This window comes from Trachemys scripta, chromosome 3, assembly GCF_013100865.1.
Source record: "Trachemys scripta elegans isolate TJP31775 chromosome 3, CAS_Tse_1.0, whole genome shotgun sequence".
Classification (NCBI taxonomy): Eukaryota; Metazoa; Chordata; order Testudines; family Emydidae; genus Trachemys; species Trachemys scripta.
The window spans coordinates 105,220,546-105,239,481 of NC_048300.1; the positions used below are offsets into that span (position 1 = coordinate 105,220,546).

The 18,936-nt window shown below is 38.4% G+C and overlaps 1 protein-coding gene across 8 annotated transcripts in view; it reads right to left on the reverse strand.

Moving 5' to 3' along the window:
- Positions 1 to 18,936, reverse strand: part of EYA4 (EYA transcriptional coactivator and phosphatase 4) — a 218,351-nt gene that overhangs the window by 72,904 nt on the left and 126,511 nt on the right. For 7 of the 8 annotated variants that reach the window (XM_034765624.1, XM_034765622.1, XM_034765623.1 and 4 more), the window contains exon 4: positions 4,552 to 4,676. In XM_034765624.1, the coding sequence (XP_034621515.1) occupies positions 4,552 to 4,676 (125 nt within the window). Of the gene's footprint in view, positions 1 to 3,322; positions 3,392 to 4,551; positions 4,677 to 18,936 lie in introns of all 8 variants that reach the window. The other variant, XM_034765625.1, reaches the window with a different exon arrangement.

Below are 18,936 nucleotides of genomic sequence, written 5' to 3' on the forward strand. Positions count from 1 at the left end.
GTACCAAAAGAAACTGCACAGTCTGCTCAAGAAACTCCCTGAAGCAGCACAGGAACAAATCTACACAGATACAACCCTAATGCCCCAACCAGGGGTATTCTATCTGATACCCAAGATCTATAAACCTGGGAATCCTGAACAGCCCATCATCTCAGGCATTGGCACCCTGACAGCAGGATTGTCTATGTGGACTCTCTGCTCAGGCCCTATGCTACCAGCACTCCCAGCTATCTTCGAGACACCACTGACTTCCTGAGGAAACTACAATTGGTGATCTTCCAGAAAACACCATCCTAGATGGATGTTGAAGCTCTCTACTCCAACATTCCACACAAAGATGGACTACAAGCCGTCAGGAACAGTATCCCCAATAATATCACAGCAGACTGGTGGCTGAGCTTTGTGACTTTGTCCTCACCCACAACTATTTCAGATATGGGGATGATTTATATCTTCAAGTCAGCAGCACTGCTATGGGTACCCGCACGGCCCCACAGTATGCCAACATTTTTATGGCTGACTTAGAACAACGTTTCCTCAGCTCTCGTCCCCTAGTACCCCTACTCTACTTGTGCTACATTGATGACATCTTCACCATCTGGACCCATGGGAAGGAGGGCCTTGAGGAATTACACCAGGATTTCAACAATTTCCACCCCACCGTCAATCTCAGCCTGGACCAGTCCACACAAGAGATCCACTTCCTGGACACTACAGTGCAAATAAGCGATGGTCACAAACACCAGCCTATACTGGAAACCTACTGATTGTTATTCTTAGCTACATACCTCCAGCTTTCATCCAGTCCACATCACACGATCCATTGTTTACAGCCAAGCCCTAAGATACAACCGCATTTGCTCCAATCCCTCAGACAGAGACAAACACCTACAGGATCTCTATCAAGTGTTCTTAAAACTACAATACCCACCTGGGGAAGTGAAGAAACAGACTGATAGAGCCAGAAGGGTACCCAGAAGTCACCTACTACAGGACAGGCACAACAAAGAACGTAACAGAATGCCAGTAGCCATCACCTACAGTTCCCAACTAAAACCTCTCCAGCGCAACATCAAGGATCTACGACCTATCCTGGAGGACGATCCCTCACTCTCACAGACCTTGGGAGACAGGCTAGTCCTCGCTTACAGACAGCCTCCAAACCTGAAGCAAATACTCACCAGCAACCACACACCATACAAACAGAAACACTAACCCAGGAACCAATCTCTGCAACAAACCCTGTTACCAACTCTGTCTACATATCTATTCAAGGGACCTAACCACATCAGCCACGCCATCAGGGGCTCGTTCACCTGCACATCTACCAATGTGATATATGCCATCATGTGCCAGCAATGCCCCTCTGCCATGTACATTGGCCAAACTGGACTGTCTCTACACAAAAGAATAAATGGACACAAATCAGACATCAAGAATTGTAACATTCAAAAACCAGTAGGAGAGCACTTCAGTCTCCCTGGACACTCAACAACAGACTTAAAAGTGGCAATTCTTCAGCAAAAAACCCTTCAAAAACAGACTTCAACAAGAAACTGCAGAGCTGGAATTAATTTGCAAACTTGACACCATCAAAGTAGGCCTGAATAAAGACTGGGAATGGCTGGGTCACTACAAAAACTAATTTTCCCATCCTTTCTTATCAACTGTTGGGAATGGGCCACATCCACCCTGATTGAATTGGCCTCGTTAGCACTGAGCCACCACTTGGTAAGACAACTCCCATCTTTTCATGTGCTGTATATTTATATCTGCCTACTGTATTTTTCACTCCATGCATCTGATGAAGTGGGTTATAGCCCATGAAAGCTTATGCCCAAATAAATTTGTTAGTCTCTAAAGTGCTACAAGGACTCCTCGTTGTTTTTGCTGATACAGACTAACATGGTTGGGGCAGAGTCACTCTGGCAGGAATTGCCAGAATGTCCAGTATTCCAGGAATGTGAGAGTGGCCACCCTAGGTGATCAGCACCTGGGTCTGAGCACCTGCATTAGCCTTACTTGGGTGTGAACAGCCACACTGCAAAGACTAACACGTTCCTGTGTCCTCGCTGGTGCTGCACTCATTCAGGTAGGAGGATTTCTGGGGGCATATCCCCTGGTGATTTGTCCTGCTGTAAAATGAGCCACTCTATGATTCTTTCGCAATTAATTATGAGAGAACTTATCTGTCCTTCTGTGCACATGGCAGGAAATGTGGGAACTACCAGCACTTGAGTGATTTATACTGAGTCCTCACTGCAAAGTGGATAGATTACTAACCTGAGTGAAAGCAACATCCATGATTTAGCCAATACCACAGACAAGCCAGTTAGCCCGGGACGAAAGCATCGGGTTGAAAGACAGCTTTGTGTGTGGTCAGGCAGGGGTGTTGGAGTAACGATGTAAGTAAGAGACTGCGTTAACTCTGTGATGATGACATACAATTACACGTGGAAATACAGAGTAAGTGTAAAAGCCTGCATTTTTGTTTGAGCAGAAGTATGACTAATTTGTGTATAAATCTGGTTGCACGGTTTTGTGTGCACAAAATTGCAATTGCAAATTTAAGAGTCTAGGTTGATGCCCCTTTGAAAACATGTACGTGCCTCTCAACTCAATTCTGTAAATAGTTACAACTATGCATATCCACATTTAAACTAAATTTAGATTGTAACCTCTTTGAGGCAGAGACCATCATTTTCTTATGTGTTTGTATAGTACTTATCACAGTAGGGCCATGTGCTATGATTGGGCCCCTAGATGTTACCAAAATACAAAGAAAACAATAATAATGCATATGGGAGGAAAGGAACGAGTGGTAGTAACTGGTTGTAGGATCATAAAAATGTTTGTAAAGTGCCCAATACATTTACAACCTTGATTTGTGCTCAGGTAAGCATTTAATATAGTACCTAAAAATAAAAAAAAAGATAAATGGACATTCAGTGGAAAAAAACATTAATCTGGCTGCACGGGAAGCTGATATCGTTGGGAGCAATGGATGCTCAATCAGAGCTGTGGGTGCTCAGCCTCTCTGAAAACAATGCCATCAGATTATGAGGATGTATACAGTTAACCTCATTCTAGGACAATTAAAATTCTTGTTACTATGAAATGGCTTAACAAGTATGGTAAAATAAATGTTTGTTACTGCTTCTTTCTGGTTTTCCAGCTCTGCAAAAGGTTCTGAGAAGTAGGAAATCACATAAAAATGTTCTAAACCACAGAACAAAAGAACAAAACAAAACAGGAGAAATGTAACACAGCAGTCGTGGAGCCACAAAGTCACACACATGCACTATACCATGATCTCTCATACTTGTTGCAGAAGAGGGAGTGCTGCAACTCAGCAACCAGTCTGCAGTATTTAAAACAGTCATGTTGTCTCCTGAGAATGGGAATGGTATAATGGTTCATTGTCTGAATGTCTGCTCAATATACATGAATATTCTTTAATGCCAGTAGGTGTTTTTGCCCTTTGAGCCTAGTCTTTAGCTGCACAGTATTGCTTTTGTGAATATTATTCTAGCTGGTTTATTTAAATAAAATATACACATATAATTATTAGTGCTCTTAAAGGTCTAGTTTCAGCCCCTCCTTATTCTGGAATATTGGTATTTGGTTTTTAAATGTGAATACACTGAATCTTAAAGATATCACTAGAGGGGTCTATTCCCTCCATGCTCACATGTAAATTTTTACAGACATTAATGGAATTTTTGCATACAGAGAAGTGATTAAAACTTTATATTGTGGGAAGAAAGAACTGAATGACCAATATTTTGGTGTAAAATGCTAAAATAAGTGTAGTGCACACTAGTGTACAACATCTAAGAACCATGGGTGAAATTCTGGCTCTGTTGAAATCAATGGCACAACACTCATTGACACAACAGGGGCTAGGATTTCACCTCCTAGTCTGATACCCTTGCTCACACTGTGCAGTGTCGCATTCAGACTACTCACCAGACCAAGGGCAGCAAAATCCATTATTAGCATAGAAAACAGAACTGTGATTGACCTAAATTTCAGCAATCTCTTTATAGAGGTACATGGAGCACTAATCATTTAAGTAATAACTTAAGTAATAGTAGCAGTCATTAAAGAACAGGTTAGACAAATAGCTGTCAGAGATGGTCTTCGTATACTTGGTCCTGCTTCAGTGCACGGGGCTGGACTAGATGACCTGACAAGGTTCCTTTCTAGGATTTCTATGGTTTGAGCAATATACAATGAAGATTTGAAAAAGATTGGTATGTTACAACCATTATTTATGTTATACTTTCAATACTTGCCGACAACTGAGTCTCCCGACCTAATGTCTTTCCTCATTCAGTTTCAAGTTGTTGAACAGAATTAAATGGAAACAACTGTACAAATTTGAAATGTTCTATTGTTCATCTTTTTTTGCTGAGGGCTGATATCTGTCTGCCTATCAATCAGCCTTATGCTCATCATTAAATTAAAATGCTAAACTTAAAAAGTTTATTAAAAATAGAAAAATGACATATAGCAACTTTCTGTGCATTGATGATGTCTTACACTTACCTCCTGTTCCATTTGTTGTGATGGACGTGCTGCTGAGATTAGATTTATCCAGTTTGGAACTACTCGGATTATCACTGCTTCCAACAAGATTATGAGGACTTGTTAGATCCTGCATTTCCATAGACCTGTTAGAAAAGGAAGCAACACAGGAACATAATAAAATAAAATAAAACAACAACATTTAATATTTGTATTGCAATAATACCTAGAAGCGCCAATCAAGGTTTGAGCTCTCATTGTGTAAAGCACTGTGCCCCCCCAACCAAATATGATTCCATCCCTAAAGAGTTTACAATCTAAATATCGGCATTTGCACCTTAAAAAGGACAAAAATATTATTTTATTGGAAAACAAACCTGTAGCTATTCTTTATTAGCAAAAATACTGTTACCAAAATTTGAAGTTTCCATGATGACATCAGAAATTATGTTTAACTTTATTCGTTTATTATTTTTGTGAGCCATAACAATTACTTATTCAATGTTAAATATCCATAGAAAACATTTTTTATTTTAAATTATTACTTTTATGAAACATCAGCCACTCTTACTTGAAAGCTATACTCAAAAAAATCAAACACATCTTGACAGCGAGCATCAAATGTATTGCAGCACACAAAGTTCAGGAATTTTAAAAACAATATGATAACATAACTATAACTCCATTTTAGAAGTCAATTAGATATACTTAGATTAATAACCTAGGTATGTTTCTTTGAAATCTTTGGCATCATTTTTACACCACACTTAAGAATAAGTTATTTATAATTAGATGTAGACAATAATATATTCTCTACTTTTTAAACAAGTATCACAATATAATTAACACACACTTATTAAGACTCATAATACACCTATAAGTTAGGTACATATATTGTCATCCTTCTTTTGAAAAGGGGGAACTGAAACATGGAGAAGTTAAAGGAATAGGCCATAGTCACACAGCACGTCACAGCAGAGCTAAAAAAATAATCTCCAAAGCCCCCCAACTCCTCATTCTGTATTCTAACCACTAGTCATAACTGTGTGCCTAATAAATGAGAACAGAAAGATGACAGAACAAATTAATTTGTTATGTACTATAGGAAGCTTATTTAATCCAATTATTTTATGCATTTTTGTTTGGTTAAGTTTTACGTATTTTTTTCATTCCGTGTTATTTCCATATAGCCTAGAAAGTACTGATTTCCAAAACATGATATCACTGATTTAGATTTTTCATTCAAATTTAGAGCCTCATCACGACTTTTAATATCACAGCCATGTCAAGGGGATGTACACAGTTCTCCACCAGTGATAGGTCTAAGAGACATGCTGCCTCACTCACAACACAAACAGTATGCCTCCAGGTGTGCAGGGAGAGAGTCCATACTAGATTGGCAACTGCAATCCACTTTGCAATATGTGCGCAGCTTTTCCTTGCTCGATTTACAAATTAATTACATGGATCTTCCCCCCCTACCCCTAAAACATCTTTACTGTCTGCAAAGTTGCAAGGCCAGCTACAAGAGAAAAATAATTTACCATGTGTATTCTACCAAGGCCAATAGAGAGATTATTTTGCATCTTATTGGGATTCCAATTTTCCTGTTTTGAAAGGAGTGAGGATGGCTGTGAGGGAGATGGAGTATAAGGGGCAATTTAATAGGAACTCCTGTTCCTATTTAAATGGTTATTGAGGAGCAGGGGACAGGTGTGTCAATACTGTGGGCACTTTTTGTCTAGTCCCTAATGTAATCATTGAAAATTTCCCTCTGTAGCTTTCTGTCCTCCATGCTAATCTCCTGCATGCTCTGGGGAAAAATACTTGCATAATTTCTACCTCCAGCTGTTCGAACCTGTCTTGTCTCTCAAAGGGAAGCCTCATTTTCTGCTCCTAATAGTATAAATAACTTGATGAACATTCTAATTACTTCAGATACATTTGTACCAAGGTATACGGTTATATACAAGACTTGAAAGCCCTTCATTTTCCCATGTTGGGAAACATCACATCACAACTGGAACAATGTATTAAGGTCCTTCTCCGAAGCCCCTTAAAGCCAATACAAAGCATCTCATTGACTTCAATGAGTATTTGAGATGGGCCCTCTATGCATCAGAGTTCTTTCGGCAGGATGCTCTCCCCAGCAATGGTCTGGATGAGTAGTGGGAATCTTATAAGTGTAGGGAGGAGGTCACGCACCAGCATGTACAAATTTTATAACTAATATTCAATAATGCAAAGGCATAAACTGAGATTTAAATGGTCTTGACCCAGATTTCATCATCCAACCGCATATCCATTTCCATACATCTGTCAACAGAGCATTACATTTATTATCTACGGGAAATGTGATCAGTGATGAAATAAAATGAACACAAACGATTTACTGTTCTGTCAGGTTTTGTTTAGCAGTTTTCTGTACAGTGAAGCTATGCAGCTAAAGGTTAAAGAAAGTCTGTGTTTCCATCTTGTATGTGTTTAAGAAAGCAAGAGGGTACCCAAGATAAACAACTGGTATTTCATTGCCTATACAGTTTAATTCTCCCCATGTGTTCACTAAAGCAATGTCATGATTTCCTGCTCAAAAATGACCAGCTTGGAGATACTTGATGGATACTTCCAGATTAGAAACAAATAGAAGTTGTTCCCTTTTTCTAGTCAGGGTAAAAACTCTACTCTGTTCTCTTCCACAGTCACACACAATGTCTACACAAGGATACACTTCAGTAATATTCCAGAATGCAAAATAATAAACTTCCCCAAATATCATAGTTTAAAGGCTCCAAACACCTTTTACTTCTGATATGAATCAGGGTTATTTAAACAGAAAACAATTATCCTATCAGCTTTTTTGTTTACCAGACAATATAAACGGATCATCCCTCTTTTATACAAGGGACGGTTGTGATTCCACATATTTATGTCATCTATTGCATAGAAGAGTATGTTGTTCCATATTTTACTAATATGCTTTAAAAGTAGTGTGTTAAAAAGATCAATGCATGAATAGGAATTATGTTTGGATGAAAAAAAGAAGTACTTTAGTTTGGAGCCACTGTGCTTGTGGAGTCCCAATAAGATTTAAAATTATTTCATAAAACCATTTACATATATTTGTATTTATCCACAATGGCTTTGCCCCCAAGCAAGCAAGCACCTTTAAATACTTCCAAGGTACGGTACCTTAATTTTAGATTTTACTTCTTGTGTGATGGATTTTAATTCACCTTTCTCAAGATATCCTCACCGTTAACCTAAAAACATCTCAGCTAAGGTACAAGAAACCTACTGCATATTAGGTAATGAAAACAAGTAAGCGGTTCTAAACAAATTTTCTAAAAAAAGATGAAATTATTCCAACATCTTGATGAATTTTTTTTTTCAAATTAAATGCCTTGTAGATTTCTGCATTGACTTCAGCAGAAGCAGGGTTGGGCTCAATATGTTTTTCTTGCACTAACAGAAAAAGATGAGTGAAGTCTGAAGTACAAATTAGTGCTTCTAAACATACATGGTTTAGCCTGCTTTCTAGCGGATAAAGTGTTCATTATAGGCAGAGTGATGTCTATTGTTAAAGATGCCTAACATTTTTCATTTATAAACACTTATTTTCAATTGCTTATAACTTTGCCACACTTTTAACCATTTGAGCTGACATTTTCCATGCTTGGACTCTGCTTGAATTTTTTTTGTATCTGCCCAGCAAAAATGGATTAGCTGTTTTTAGAGAATAAGTGTGAGGAATGAATAGATAGTTTTACTATTATAACTTTTCTGCCTGACACCCCCCCCCCCCCCACACACCCCCTTTTTTTTTTTTTTAAACAGAGTATTAGCATCTCCATAGTTTGGACCAGAAATTTGAAATATAGGAAGGTGTTAGAGGCATCTTTTGCTGCCCCATAAAAACCCCAGGTTTGGCTAGCTCTAAGCCTATGAAAATTGGCATTTGCATATGCTGAGCAGAGGTTTTTAGGGGCTTGTTGATAAAATCTCTAAACATTGCATCTGCACTGAGCATGCTCCCAGTCCACAGTGAGCTTGAGCTCTAGATGGAATCCAGCAGCAGCAGCCTTTAGAAAGAACTAGGATTCCTAATCTTAGCTCTTCCACCATTCTGTGCACTTCACAACCCTTACACTGAGCAAGGACTCATGCTCCTAACTTAAGATGCAAGCAATTATCATTCCTCCCATTTTACAGTTAGGGTAACTGAGAGGTTGCACAAAGTCACTTCAGGTAGAGCTGGGAATAGAACTCTGTCACTAGTATGGCAGACCCAAGATTCATCCAGAGATGGCAGCCTTTGCAGAACAAATGAATGTGACAAAACTATGTCTGTGACTATGTCGCCTGTACCCACTAGACCACACTCCCTTCTGAAGCCAGCATTAGAAATTTCTGTTACTTCAGTTTGCTTTTTTAAGAACCAAGGCAATTAAATTTAAAGGACGAGAATGTTGCAAAATTGAACACCCAAAAGTTAGGAAATGCCAGCATTAAGGATGACCATGAAATTTTAATTTGGTCCTCTTGTGCACGTACAATATGGCACAGGTTTAGTTATGTGACCAAAGACTATTCTATAGGACCCATGCCTCATTCAGTGCACAGGCTATTCTCTTACGGTTTTAAAGCAGTGGCACAGGGTTGTATTCCTGACTCTGCCACAGACCTTCTATATGATTTTAAGCAAAACTATCACAATATATATCCACAAAGAGGCCAAAATAATACTGTATGGGAACCCTTACCTGTAGCATTTCTTAACTTCTGAATGCTTCACTTTGCAATGGTAGAATTTATTTAAATACAGGGGTTTTCTGCATTTAATATATTATAAATAGTAAGTTCAAACCTTCTTTGGCAAATCCTTTTGTTAAAATTCCCATTTTTTCTCTCTCAGTACAACTATAAGTTCATTCTTGCCACTTTTTTCTACAGGAAAACTAAACATCCATTTGCAAATTTTTAAATGAGCTAAAAATAAAATAATTCAGACAGAAGGAATACATATATTAGCCATTTTAGAAAAAAGTGTTACCTATGTAAATTGACAAGTTAAATAGGGTAGAACTAGAGCAAGCTTTGGGCCCTTCTCCAACTCAGGACACTCAAGTGGTGTTCATGACTTCCAGAGAACACCACATTAACCCTAATTGTGTCTTCTTTAACTTGATCATTTAAATGGCTAAAACGTTTTTAAACATACCTGTTCTGAAACAGAATACATTTTTACTGTACATAAACCTACTTTCTATCAGCAAGTTCTGAAGCACACACAGATCAACCATGAAACTATACAGGAAAACAGAAAACAAACCACATTATTTCCTAAATATTTAGCTTTAATTTTAAAGTATTTTAAATAAAAACTTTAACCAAATAAAATGCTCTGCAAGCCCAAACTCTATACCAGGTAACATTGGTAGCAATTCCAAAGTTAAGTGAACTTAAAGAAGGACTCTGTTTCACACTTAAATAATTTACTTTATTCTCTAAATTTGTCACAATAACTCCTTAGAAGACAAGTGAATTCTCTACATATTTTTGAATAAACATCTTTACTAACTTTTGCTAAAGAAACATTTTAAAATGCTCAATTTTTAAAGATTTTTTTATGTTTCTTACATTCCTCTAGCTACAACCAGAGTTCCCTCAAATTCCAAACTTCTCTCCCACAAAAACACAATCTTATAACATTTCAGACATAGTCTGTTTTTGAACTTCTAAAATTAAACAAAGAGTTTCCCTTTATTTAAAATTAACATTTAGAGCTACACGAAGACTAGCTGATAGAATTGCTCAGATCTGTCAACTACTTCCGTTTCCTACTGCTGCCAGCCCAGCTCTCTAACCAGAGGCTCAATTTAGATGAAAAACAGAAACAATTTTTTTTGTTTCTGTTTTTCATCAAAAACTTTCATTTTTTGGTCAAAATTTTCCAGCTGTTTTCTGAGTATGCTCCTGGTGAGCAAAGACAACAACTTATATCTCTTAATCTTTATTCTGAACAACCAACACGCAGCCTTCACTCTGAAAAAAAATACAACATATCAATATGCACGCGCGCACACACACACACACACACACACACACACACGCAGATTTCAGTTCTGTAACTTCTACCTAAACATCTAACGATCATTAACGATACAGACGACCCATTCATATAACTTTATCTAAACATTATGGAAAAACTTCTTACACCAAACCTCACTTACATATTTGCATACAACCCACGTACAATGTAATTTATGAAAGACACACCAGCCCTTTATGAATCAAAGCACATGAACATTCCAGGCAGTAAACATGGTCTAAGTGAGGGAGGGTGGATATATGTGGACTCTGGGGGGTGGAAGGGAGAAAGTTGAAGCTGATAAAGGAAAACTGACCCACTGAGTGAAGATGGGGTATTGTGGGATTTAACATTTATTTCCTTGTTTTTATTGTTTATGCTGGTAGGATGTGCTATTTAGCAGCCTTTACTCAAAAATAAAAAAGATTTTTGTGTGGGAATAAATAATAAGATATATTTATTATATCATAGGTTGCCAAAAGTAGAGTAAGTTATGACGATGCGGCCTAAAAATGATACTTTAATGTATTACATTCCCAGTCATTATATTATTGCTAGAATAACAGGAACATTTGCTTTTGCAGGTGCTTTGCTTTCCTGGGTGGCTGTCTCTGATTTTTTACAAGGGTGACTTGGTACAGAATATATCAGTTAGAACAATCTATGAATAATATCCAATCTAAGAGAATGGATTTCTCTTTTGTTTTAGTACACTATTATGAGCAGCAAGTCCTAAAGATACTGATACAACTCTAGTTTAAGTCTTTAACCAATCAAGCCTCAAGCTACTGCAAAATCCAGTGAAGGAACAGTAAAACTGAGAACACTGTTTTCTCCATTGAAATGACTTGGGCTTTTCTCTTCCAGGCTCAGCGCAGTTTCTTCTTCATCATCATTTCTCAAATCAAAACAGAAGGGCATAATACCAACTCAACTGCTGTTCTGTTTACTGTCACCTGGGCACTATACACCAAAAGCACACCCACTGACAGCAGAGTGTCAGTTCTGGCTGTCGGCCTGAGAGGAAAAAACAAGCAATACTGAACACTCACAAGGGCCCAACTATTCATTCTCCTTCAGGTATTATCTCTTAAACTGTGTCAGGACTAGCACCTGGTTTGCTGTAAGAAGCACTCAAGAATTTATAGTCATGCTATGGTAATACAAATTAATAATAATAATAATAATAATAATAATTATACATGGGAACACCGAGCACTACAATGTCAAAATTATCTAACGCTGTCAAAGCGTATACCAGTAGAGCTGGGAGAATTTTTTCTGTTGAACAGTTTATTCGCCCAAAAATGCAGTTTCAGGGAGACTGCAGCTATCCACGGATGTGTCTAATAGTTTCAGACGAATATAAAATGTTTAAAAAAAAAAAAGTCAAAATAGTTGCTGAGATATTTTCTAAACAAAATATTTTGACTTTTCATTTCAAAATATTTTGTTTAGAAATTTAGCTAGATTTGTTTTAAAGGGTAAAATACACTCACAATGCAACAACAACAAAAAAACAAAGAAAAATATTTTGGGTAAAAAAAAAAAAAATTTTCCTTCAACCTGAAACAATTTCCCCCCCCTTAGATTTTTTTTTTCATTTCGGCCACCAAATGCACCTCTGTTGGGAAGTATAGAGAATCTTGGAGGAACCGAGGCAGAAAAAGAGTTAAAGATATTAAAGATCCTGTCCCGGTCTTCGGGGGTGGGCTTTTGAAGGGTAACATCACTCACTCCAAGCAGTAATTGCTGTTGTGAGGTCACCATCAGTCTAACAAATTGTTTATATCAATCCAGAAAATAACCCCTGAGCCATTTGCAGGAACTGCTACATAAATGTCAAAGGATAGTGGTGGGATGCTTTTTGGCATTTTATTTCCATCTATTTGAATTTTTTCTACTGGATTGTGAGCCCAGGTAGCAAAGATAATGAGAACTAGTCATGATGATAAGGTGACAGACACAGACACAACTAATGCCACTTTGAACCCTGGAGGAAGTCATGACTTGCAACAACTTTGCTACTCTAGTCCAGGACTCTGCTAAGCAGCAGACAAGGATCCCCTAAGGGGTAGGTTGAGCCCACCATACTCATTTTCACTTATAACCAAATCCAGATTTGAACATAGGCTTTCAAAGGGGGAAGGCTAATGGAAGGCAAGTATATTTCATGCTTCAAGGGGAGGTAAAGTTACTCTGTCTAAAAGTGATAGTGTAGGGTCATTCCCAAAGAAATCTGACAATAATAAAGACTCAGATCCTGCTGAATTATATCACTTGGCAATGAGACTGGAGAAGTTAATCCAGAATCGCAAACACAACTCAAGGTGCACATTTAGATGTATGGAAAGCTTTGGGATTTCTTACATAAAGAATCAAGCACGGGGATCTTACGAGACTCATAAAGAATCTTATCAATTGGAAAAGAGTGTGTAAATATCTAAGAATGGGATGGAAGTATTTTTTAAAAATGCATTCAAAAGGACAAAGCTGTGCAGACAGCCCATCTGCAGTGTAACCACATAAAAGACCCCTGGGCAAATCCAAAACCATTAGTAGAAGTGCTTGAGGAATCTGCCAAGGAGCCAGATGCTGCCTCTGGAAGAATATCTTCCACAGATTGTCATCTGGATCCCCTGACTGCCATCCGAAGTGGAGGACAAAGAGGAATGGTGATCTGATTAAGTAGTGTGTAAAAAAAGCCCAAGTATACAATACATTACCTTGACTTAATGCAACCGTTCACTGCCTACTTTCTAAGAAAAATAAAAAAACAAAGAAAATTGAACCCAGAAATTAAAAAAATCTATTTAAAATATATATTCATGAAACAAGCTAGGAGACAAAGATGTTAAAATAATAAAAAGAAAACGCTGTTACATCTGATTTCTATATTCCTGAATGGTTTCTCTTTAGATCAAAGACATTTTGGGATCACTCTACTCTTTTCTTTTATTATCTGTTGCCCATTGACTCCATTTTACGATGTCTGATCAGGATATAGCAAGGTGGTAAACAGGAGATTTGAAAAAATGTTGGGATATTAAATGTTAGTTTAGTACCTAGAGTAGATTGGCAAATATAGTAGCTGAAATGTGTCTGAGTATAATGTGAAATATCATCCAGAAACCTGCACACAGAAAAATTGGGAATCAGCAGAGAATGTTTTTCTTAACTGGAAATCCAAACCAAACTTTGAAGAAAAATCCAAATCCAAATATGTACTTTCGTGTAAATATACATAAAAGGGCTAACCCCTGTTTCATATACAAATTCCACTAAGAATCCACTTATTGGACTTGGAGTACAAAGTAATTGAAACTGAACACATTTATTATTTAAAGTTGTCTATGGCACAAGTATATTTGGATTATCCAAGAAGGTCAGAGAAGCTGGCATGGAGTCTGAATTACTTCTCCTATGCTTTGCTGTAATGTGATGCCACAAGGGCAAAAAATAGACTGTGAGGGAAGGGAGAAAAGCGCGAGAGAGAACTCCTTGTCACCGTGATTACATTTGCTGGGCTTCATGAACCAACATCGCCATTTCTTGGCTCAAAATCCGTTCAACTTTATGATAAAAATTGTTGACTCTCTTACTGCCCTAGGAATAAATATGATTACTTAAAATATAATTTTAGGATTTATTCCTCTGCTCAAAAGATAGTACCTACTCTCGTCCTAACAAATTTTCAAAAGCTTCACAACACTAAATTATTAATTAACAGTATGGTACTTTACTAAACACTAAATAAGGTGTATTTCCCTTTTAAGATTTTGAAATTCAAACAGGCCAAGTGAAATGAAAAGAGTTATGAATAATCAAATCAACAGCTTTGGTACAATTTGATTTTTTTAAAAGTACGGAAGAGGGCAGACATAAAGAATGATCAATCAGAAAGTAAATCCTCACCCTTTAATGGTCAGTAAACAGCTCTCCAGAGTGGCACCATCACCACAGAGCCATTTTTTCTTTCTTTAAGCAGAAGTCAATTTCAACAAAGTTTACTGGTTAACAAACTGTTGCTATAATTGTCCAAGTTATGTTATGCCATTGTGCACAGGAGGTGTCGACAAGGCAATCTCTCTATTAAGATTTAACCCACATTATAAGAATCTCTGAACTACGCTGTTCTGTTTCTGTTCCTAAATTGTTCTTCATGGAAAACTTAAAAAGCAAAACCAGAAAACCAAAAAGGGCCATCTGTTGCAGACTGTATTTTCCAACAGAACAGTTCACTAAGTAAAAGAAAAGTTGTAATTATAAACGTGGCAGTGGTGTTGCCCAGCACAACAGAGAAGATTTTCTTGCTCCCTCTGTAGGAGAGCCAAGTAGACCAACCAACAGGAGAGCATAGTTTATAAAATGCGCAACTCCAAGAGTGAAGGGTTGAAAGACAATGAAAGGAAATAAGATAAAGCTGTGGCTGCAAGAGGCTGAAGCACCTGAGCCCTTTATAAGATACTTTATATTTTAATTGAATGAAGGGGATTTTACATTTTATTTAGTAAAACGTTTTACCCACAGATCTTCCTCCTAAAGAGGAGTATGTGAATATAGTGCATGACTCAAGAACTGTAATGGATTAATATGCCTTTCACCTCTGTGTCACGACTAAGGATATACTTGTAGCTGGGGGCGCGGTTCTCAGTTTGAGGAGACATACTTGCAGCTTGCTCTGATCAGGCTCACATACTAAAAATAAAGCGTAGGCACAGCAGTGCAAGTGAAGGGAGGGGTTAGCAACCCTTAGTACACACCTGTGGTCTCAGATGGGTACATACTTGGGGCTACTAGACCAGGGGTTCTCAAACTGGGGGTCGGGACCCTCATGGGGTCGCGAGGTTATTACATGGGGGGGGCATGAGTTGTCAGCCTCCACCCCAAACTCCACTTTGCATCCAGCCTTTATAATGGTGTTAAATATATAAAAAAGAGTTTTTAATTTATAAGGGGGGGTCGCATTCAGAGGCTTGCTATGTGAAAGGGGTCACCAACACAAAAGTTTGAGAACTACTGTACTAAAATAACACTACATAATCACAGGTTATTTTGGCAATTTATTTAAAAAAAAAAAAAAAACTGTCAACAGGTATGTCTAACAATAAAGACACACAAAAATTCCCCCAGGAGTAACTTTAACTAAAGAAACCCCTATGACAATCCAGTTCCTGTTTGTCTGTCCCCCTCCCTCTCCCCCCAGAGCCCAGCTGGAGGACCTGACACCCACAACTCCCCCCCACCCCGGCCAATACACCCAAACCCCACCCCCCCAAGAGCCCAGCCGCAGGGCCCCCCAGACCAAACAACTGCCCCCTCCCCCAAGAGTAAAAATGTTTTTTTGCACATAAAAGGCAGGGCTGGCTTTTGGGGGCACGAGGCCCCGAGCTTCAACCCCATGCGGTGGGGTTTCGGCTTTCTGCCCTGGGCCCCAGCGAGTCTAATGTTGGCCCTGCTTGGCAGCCCCCCTAAAAGCTGGTCACGGCCGCCAGAGGGCCCCGGACAGCTGGTTGAGAACTACTGCGGTAAGGGTATGTTTACAGTGCAATTAAAAATCCACAGTTGGCCCGTGCCAGCTTACTCGGGCTCTTGGGCTTGGGCTAAGAGGCTGTTTAATTGTGGTGTTTATAAAATTGATAGGGAATGCATTCTCCTGTCAAGCTAAAGAATGGCCTATTTATAAGCCATTAAATAGCTTTTCAATTTCATTGTTTTTAAGGAGAGATGCTTACTTGTGTGTGAATAAGTAAGAAATTGCAAATCACAGGCACCAGCTTTGTCAGGGCCCTGGGGGTGCTCAAACCTCCGCTCCGCCCCTGGCCCCACCCCCTTTCCCCAAGCCCTCACCCTGCCCCGCCTCTTCCTGCCCCCGCTCCGCCCCAGGGCCCACCCCCACCCATTCTCCCAATACATACTCCACCTTGCCTCTTCCCACCCCTGCTCCTCCTGCTCATCCCTCTCCCCACCCAGTTACACCCCATCCCTGTTCCTCCCTCTCCCCCCCCCAGTGCTTCCTGCACACCGTGGAACAGCTGATTGCGGTGGGCGCTGGGGTCGGGAGCTGGATGCTGGTGAGTGCTAAGCACCCACTAATTGTTTTCCGTGGGTGCTCACTCATGGAGTAAGCGCCTATGTGGCGAATGATAACTATGTTTGCTTTTCGTGCTTTCATTTGGAAAAGTACAGTATAAAAAAAATCAGCGCAATCATTCAAACCAATATTCCATGGATTCAAACAGATTTCATATACACGGGTGAGAGGAAGGCTGACTGCATATTGTAAGGGGAAAATATTTTGTGCAGCATAATAAACACTTCATATTTAAAAACTGCAGCATGCACTGTGTGCATTATATTATGATACCTACCACAGTTCAAATAGAATGGTAAAATCTCACCAATAGTTAAAGAAAAACTAAGAACTTTATAACTTTTTTTTTTTTTTTTTTTTTGTCAGAGGACTCTACTATCTCCAAATATAACTTTAGTTATTGTTGGTGGTGATTGGTTTGGTTTTGTATTATAGTAATTAGTTTAATACAATTTCGGTGTAAAACGAGCACAGCTTTTACATCATATGTTATTATCCAGTATTTATGCACTTGAACTTCAGGCAAGTGTTTGAGAAATGGCTCATTTATTTTTGATATGATACGTTTTTTACCATCCCATCGTACATAAATATCTAAATAAATTGTTTGAAAGAGAACTTTCTATGTTTAAAAAGCATCTTTTCAAACTTCGTCCCCTGTTTTTCTTGTTTCTTACAAACTTTTACCAGGCTGACTTTAATGGCCTTGGAACCATGCCCACAAATTATTAACAAAGGTACAGAGACAGAGATTTTGTGCATGATTTAAAAAAAATATGTTTACTTTTGTTACGAACCTCAAATGTATATGGCTGCATAAAAAAATTGTGAATAAGGACACACATTTCAAGAATCTGTGAACACAAGCCATTCAAACTTCTCTCCATGATTCATCCATATCCATTTGTTTGTATTCTAAATAGATTATAGTAATTTATGTAATTATCCCATATATATTTATAGAGCTCTTTTTGGGGCCTGATCCAAAGCCAATTTAAATCAGTGGAAAGACACTAACTGACCGCAGTGGCCTTTGGATCAGGTCTCTTCTATAATAATAGTAAGACTAAAATTCTAAAGTTAACTTCTTAGTATGTCAGAGGATAGCCAACAGGTAAGATAGGTAGCACACAAATTGGTTCTCTATACATTTCTTAGATACAATCGGATATTGACATTTTCATGTTAAGGTAACAAATTTTAGAGGTTTTTTTTGTAATACAGTTGTCACAAATGTTATGCTTTGCTGCACTACATACATGTGCATAGCCATCTCACAAATTAAATTATTTTGATGGACTCACACTTTATAAATATGATGGACTAAATACTTACACAGACTTGTCTGTAAATAATAAATAGAAATGAACTACAATTAAAATGAACAAATTCCACAATGTACTCATTTAATAGAAACCTTATTCCATAACATAGTAATGTAAAATTGGAAAATTGTGATACTTTTGTGTGAGCCATTATCTCAACTGAGAAATCTGGGCTCAGTTCTACCAATATTTACTGCTGGGAGTAGTGTTTTCAACTGTGTGTATTCCCATTGAAGTAAACACTACGTTGTGAAGTATTTGCAGAATCAGACCCTATTGCTGACTGAAAACATTAGTTCATACTTTTCACAACCACTTATATCAACCTTTCAGTTTCAACTTACTTAGTTCTATTACCAACTTTTCATACAAAACATCTGTGCTGGTGTATCTGTTGCTTATACATTTCTTTAAAAAAACATTATGTACCAACTGACTGTTGCTAAACTATTTTCCTGGCAACTAAATATTTTTACGGTGCATTTATTCCCTCCTGGAATTAAATAGCTTTGGAGAAAAAAAGGAGACACTAACCTAAAAATAAAACCAACCCTTTCACTGCCATTGCTTATGCTGGTATATATATTCATTCTCCTGGCAGTGAAACAGCTCCACAACAGTTATACTGTCACAGGCTTTTTCATGGATACCTAGAAGAATGGAGGTGAGGTGAGGTGAGGCAGAGGTAGGGCTGGGTCCCAGGCAGCAGCAGGGCTTAAATAAGGCAAGAGCGGGACTAGAGCAAGGCTGAGAACAAGCAGACAAAGGAGTTTTCACAGCTGTGGGCAAACGCTTTAAGCAGCCAGGGGAACTGCTACTGCTGCTGGGCTCAAGAACAAGCCTCCTAGCTTCCTCAGCCAATCACAGCCAGGCATTCCGTCAGGCGACCTAGCTGATGC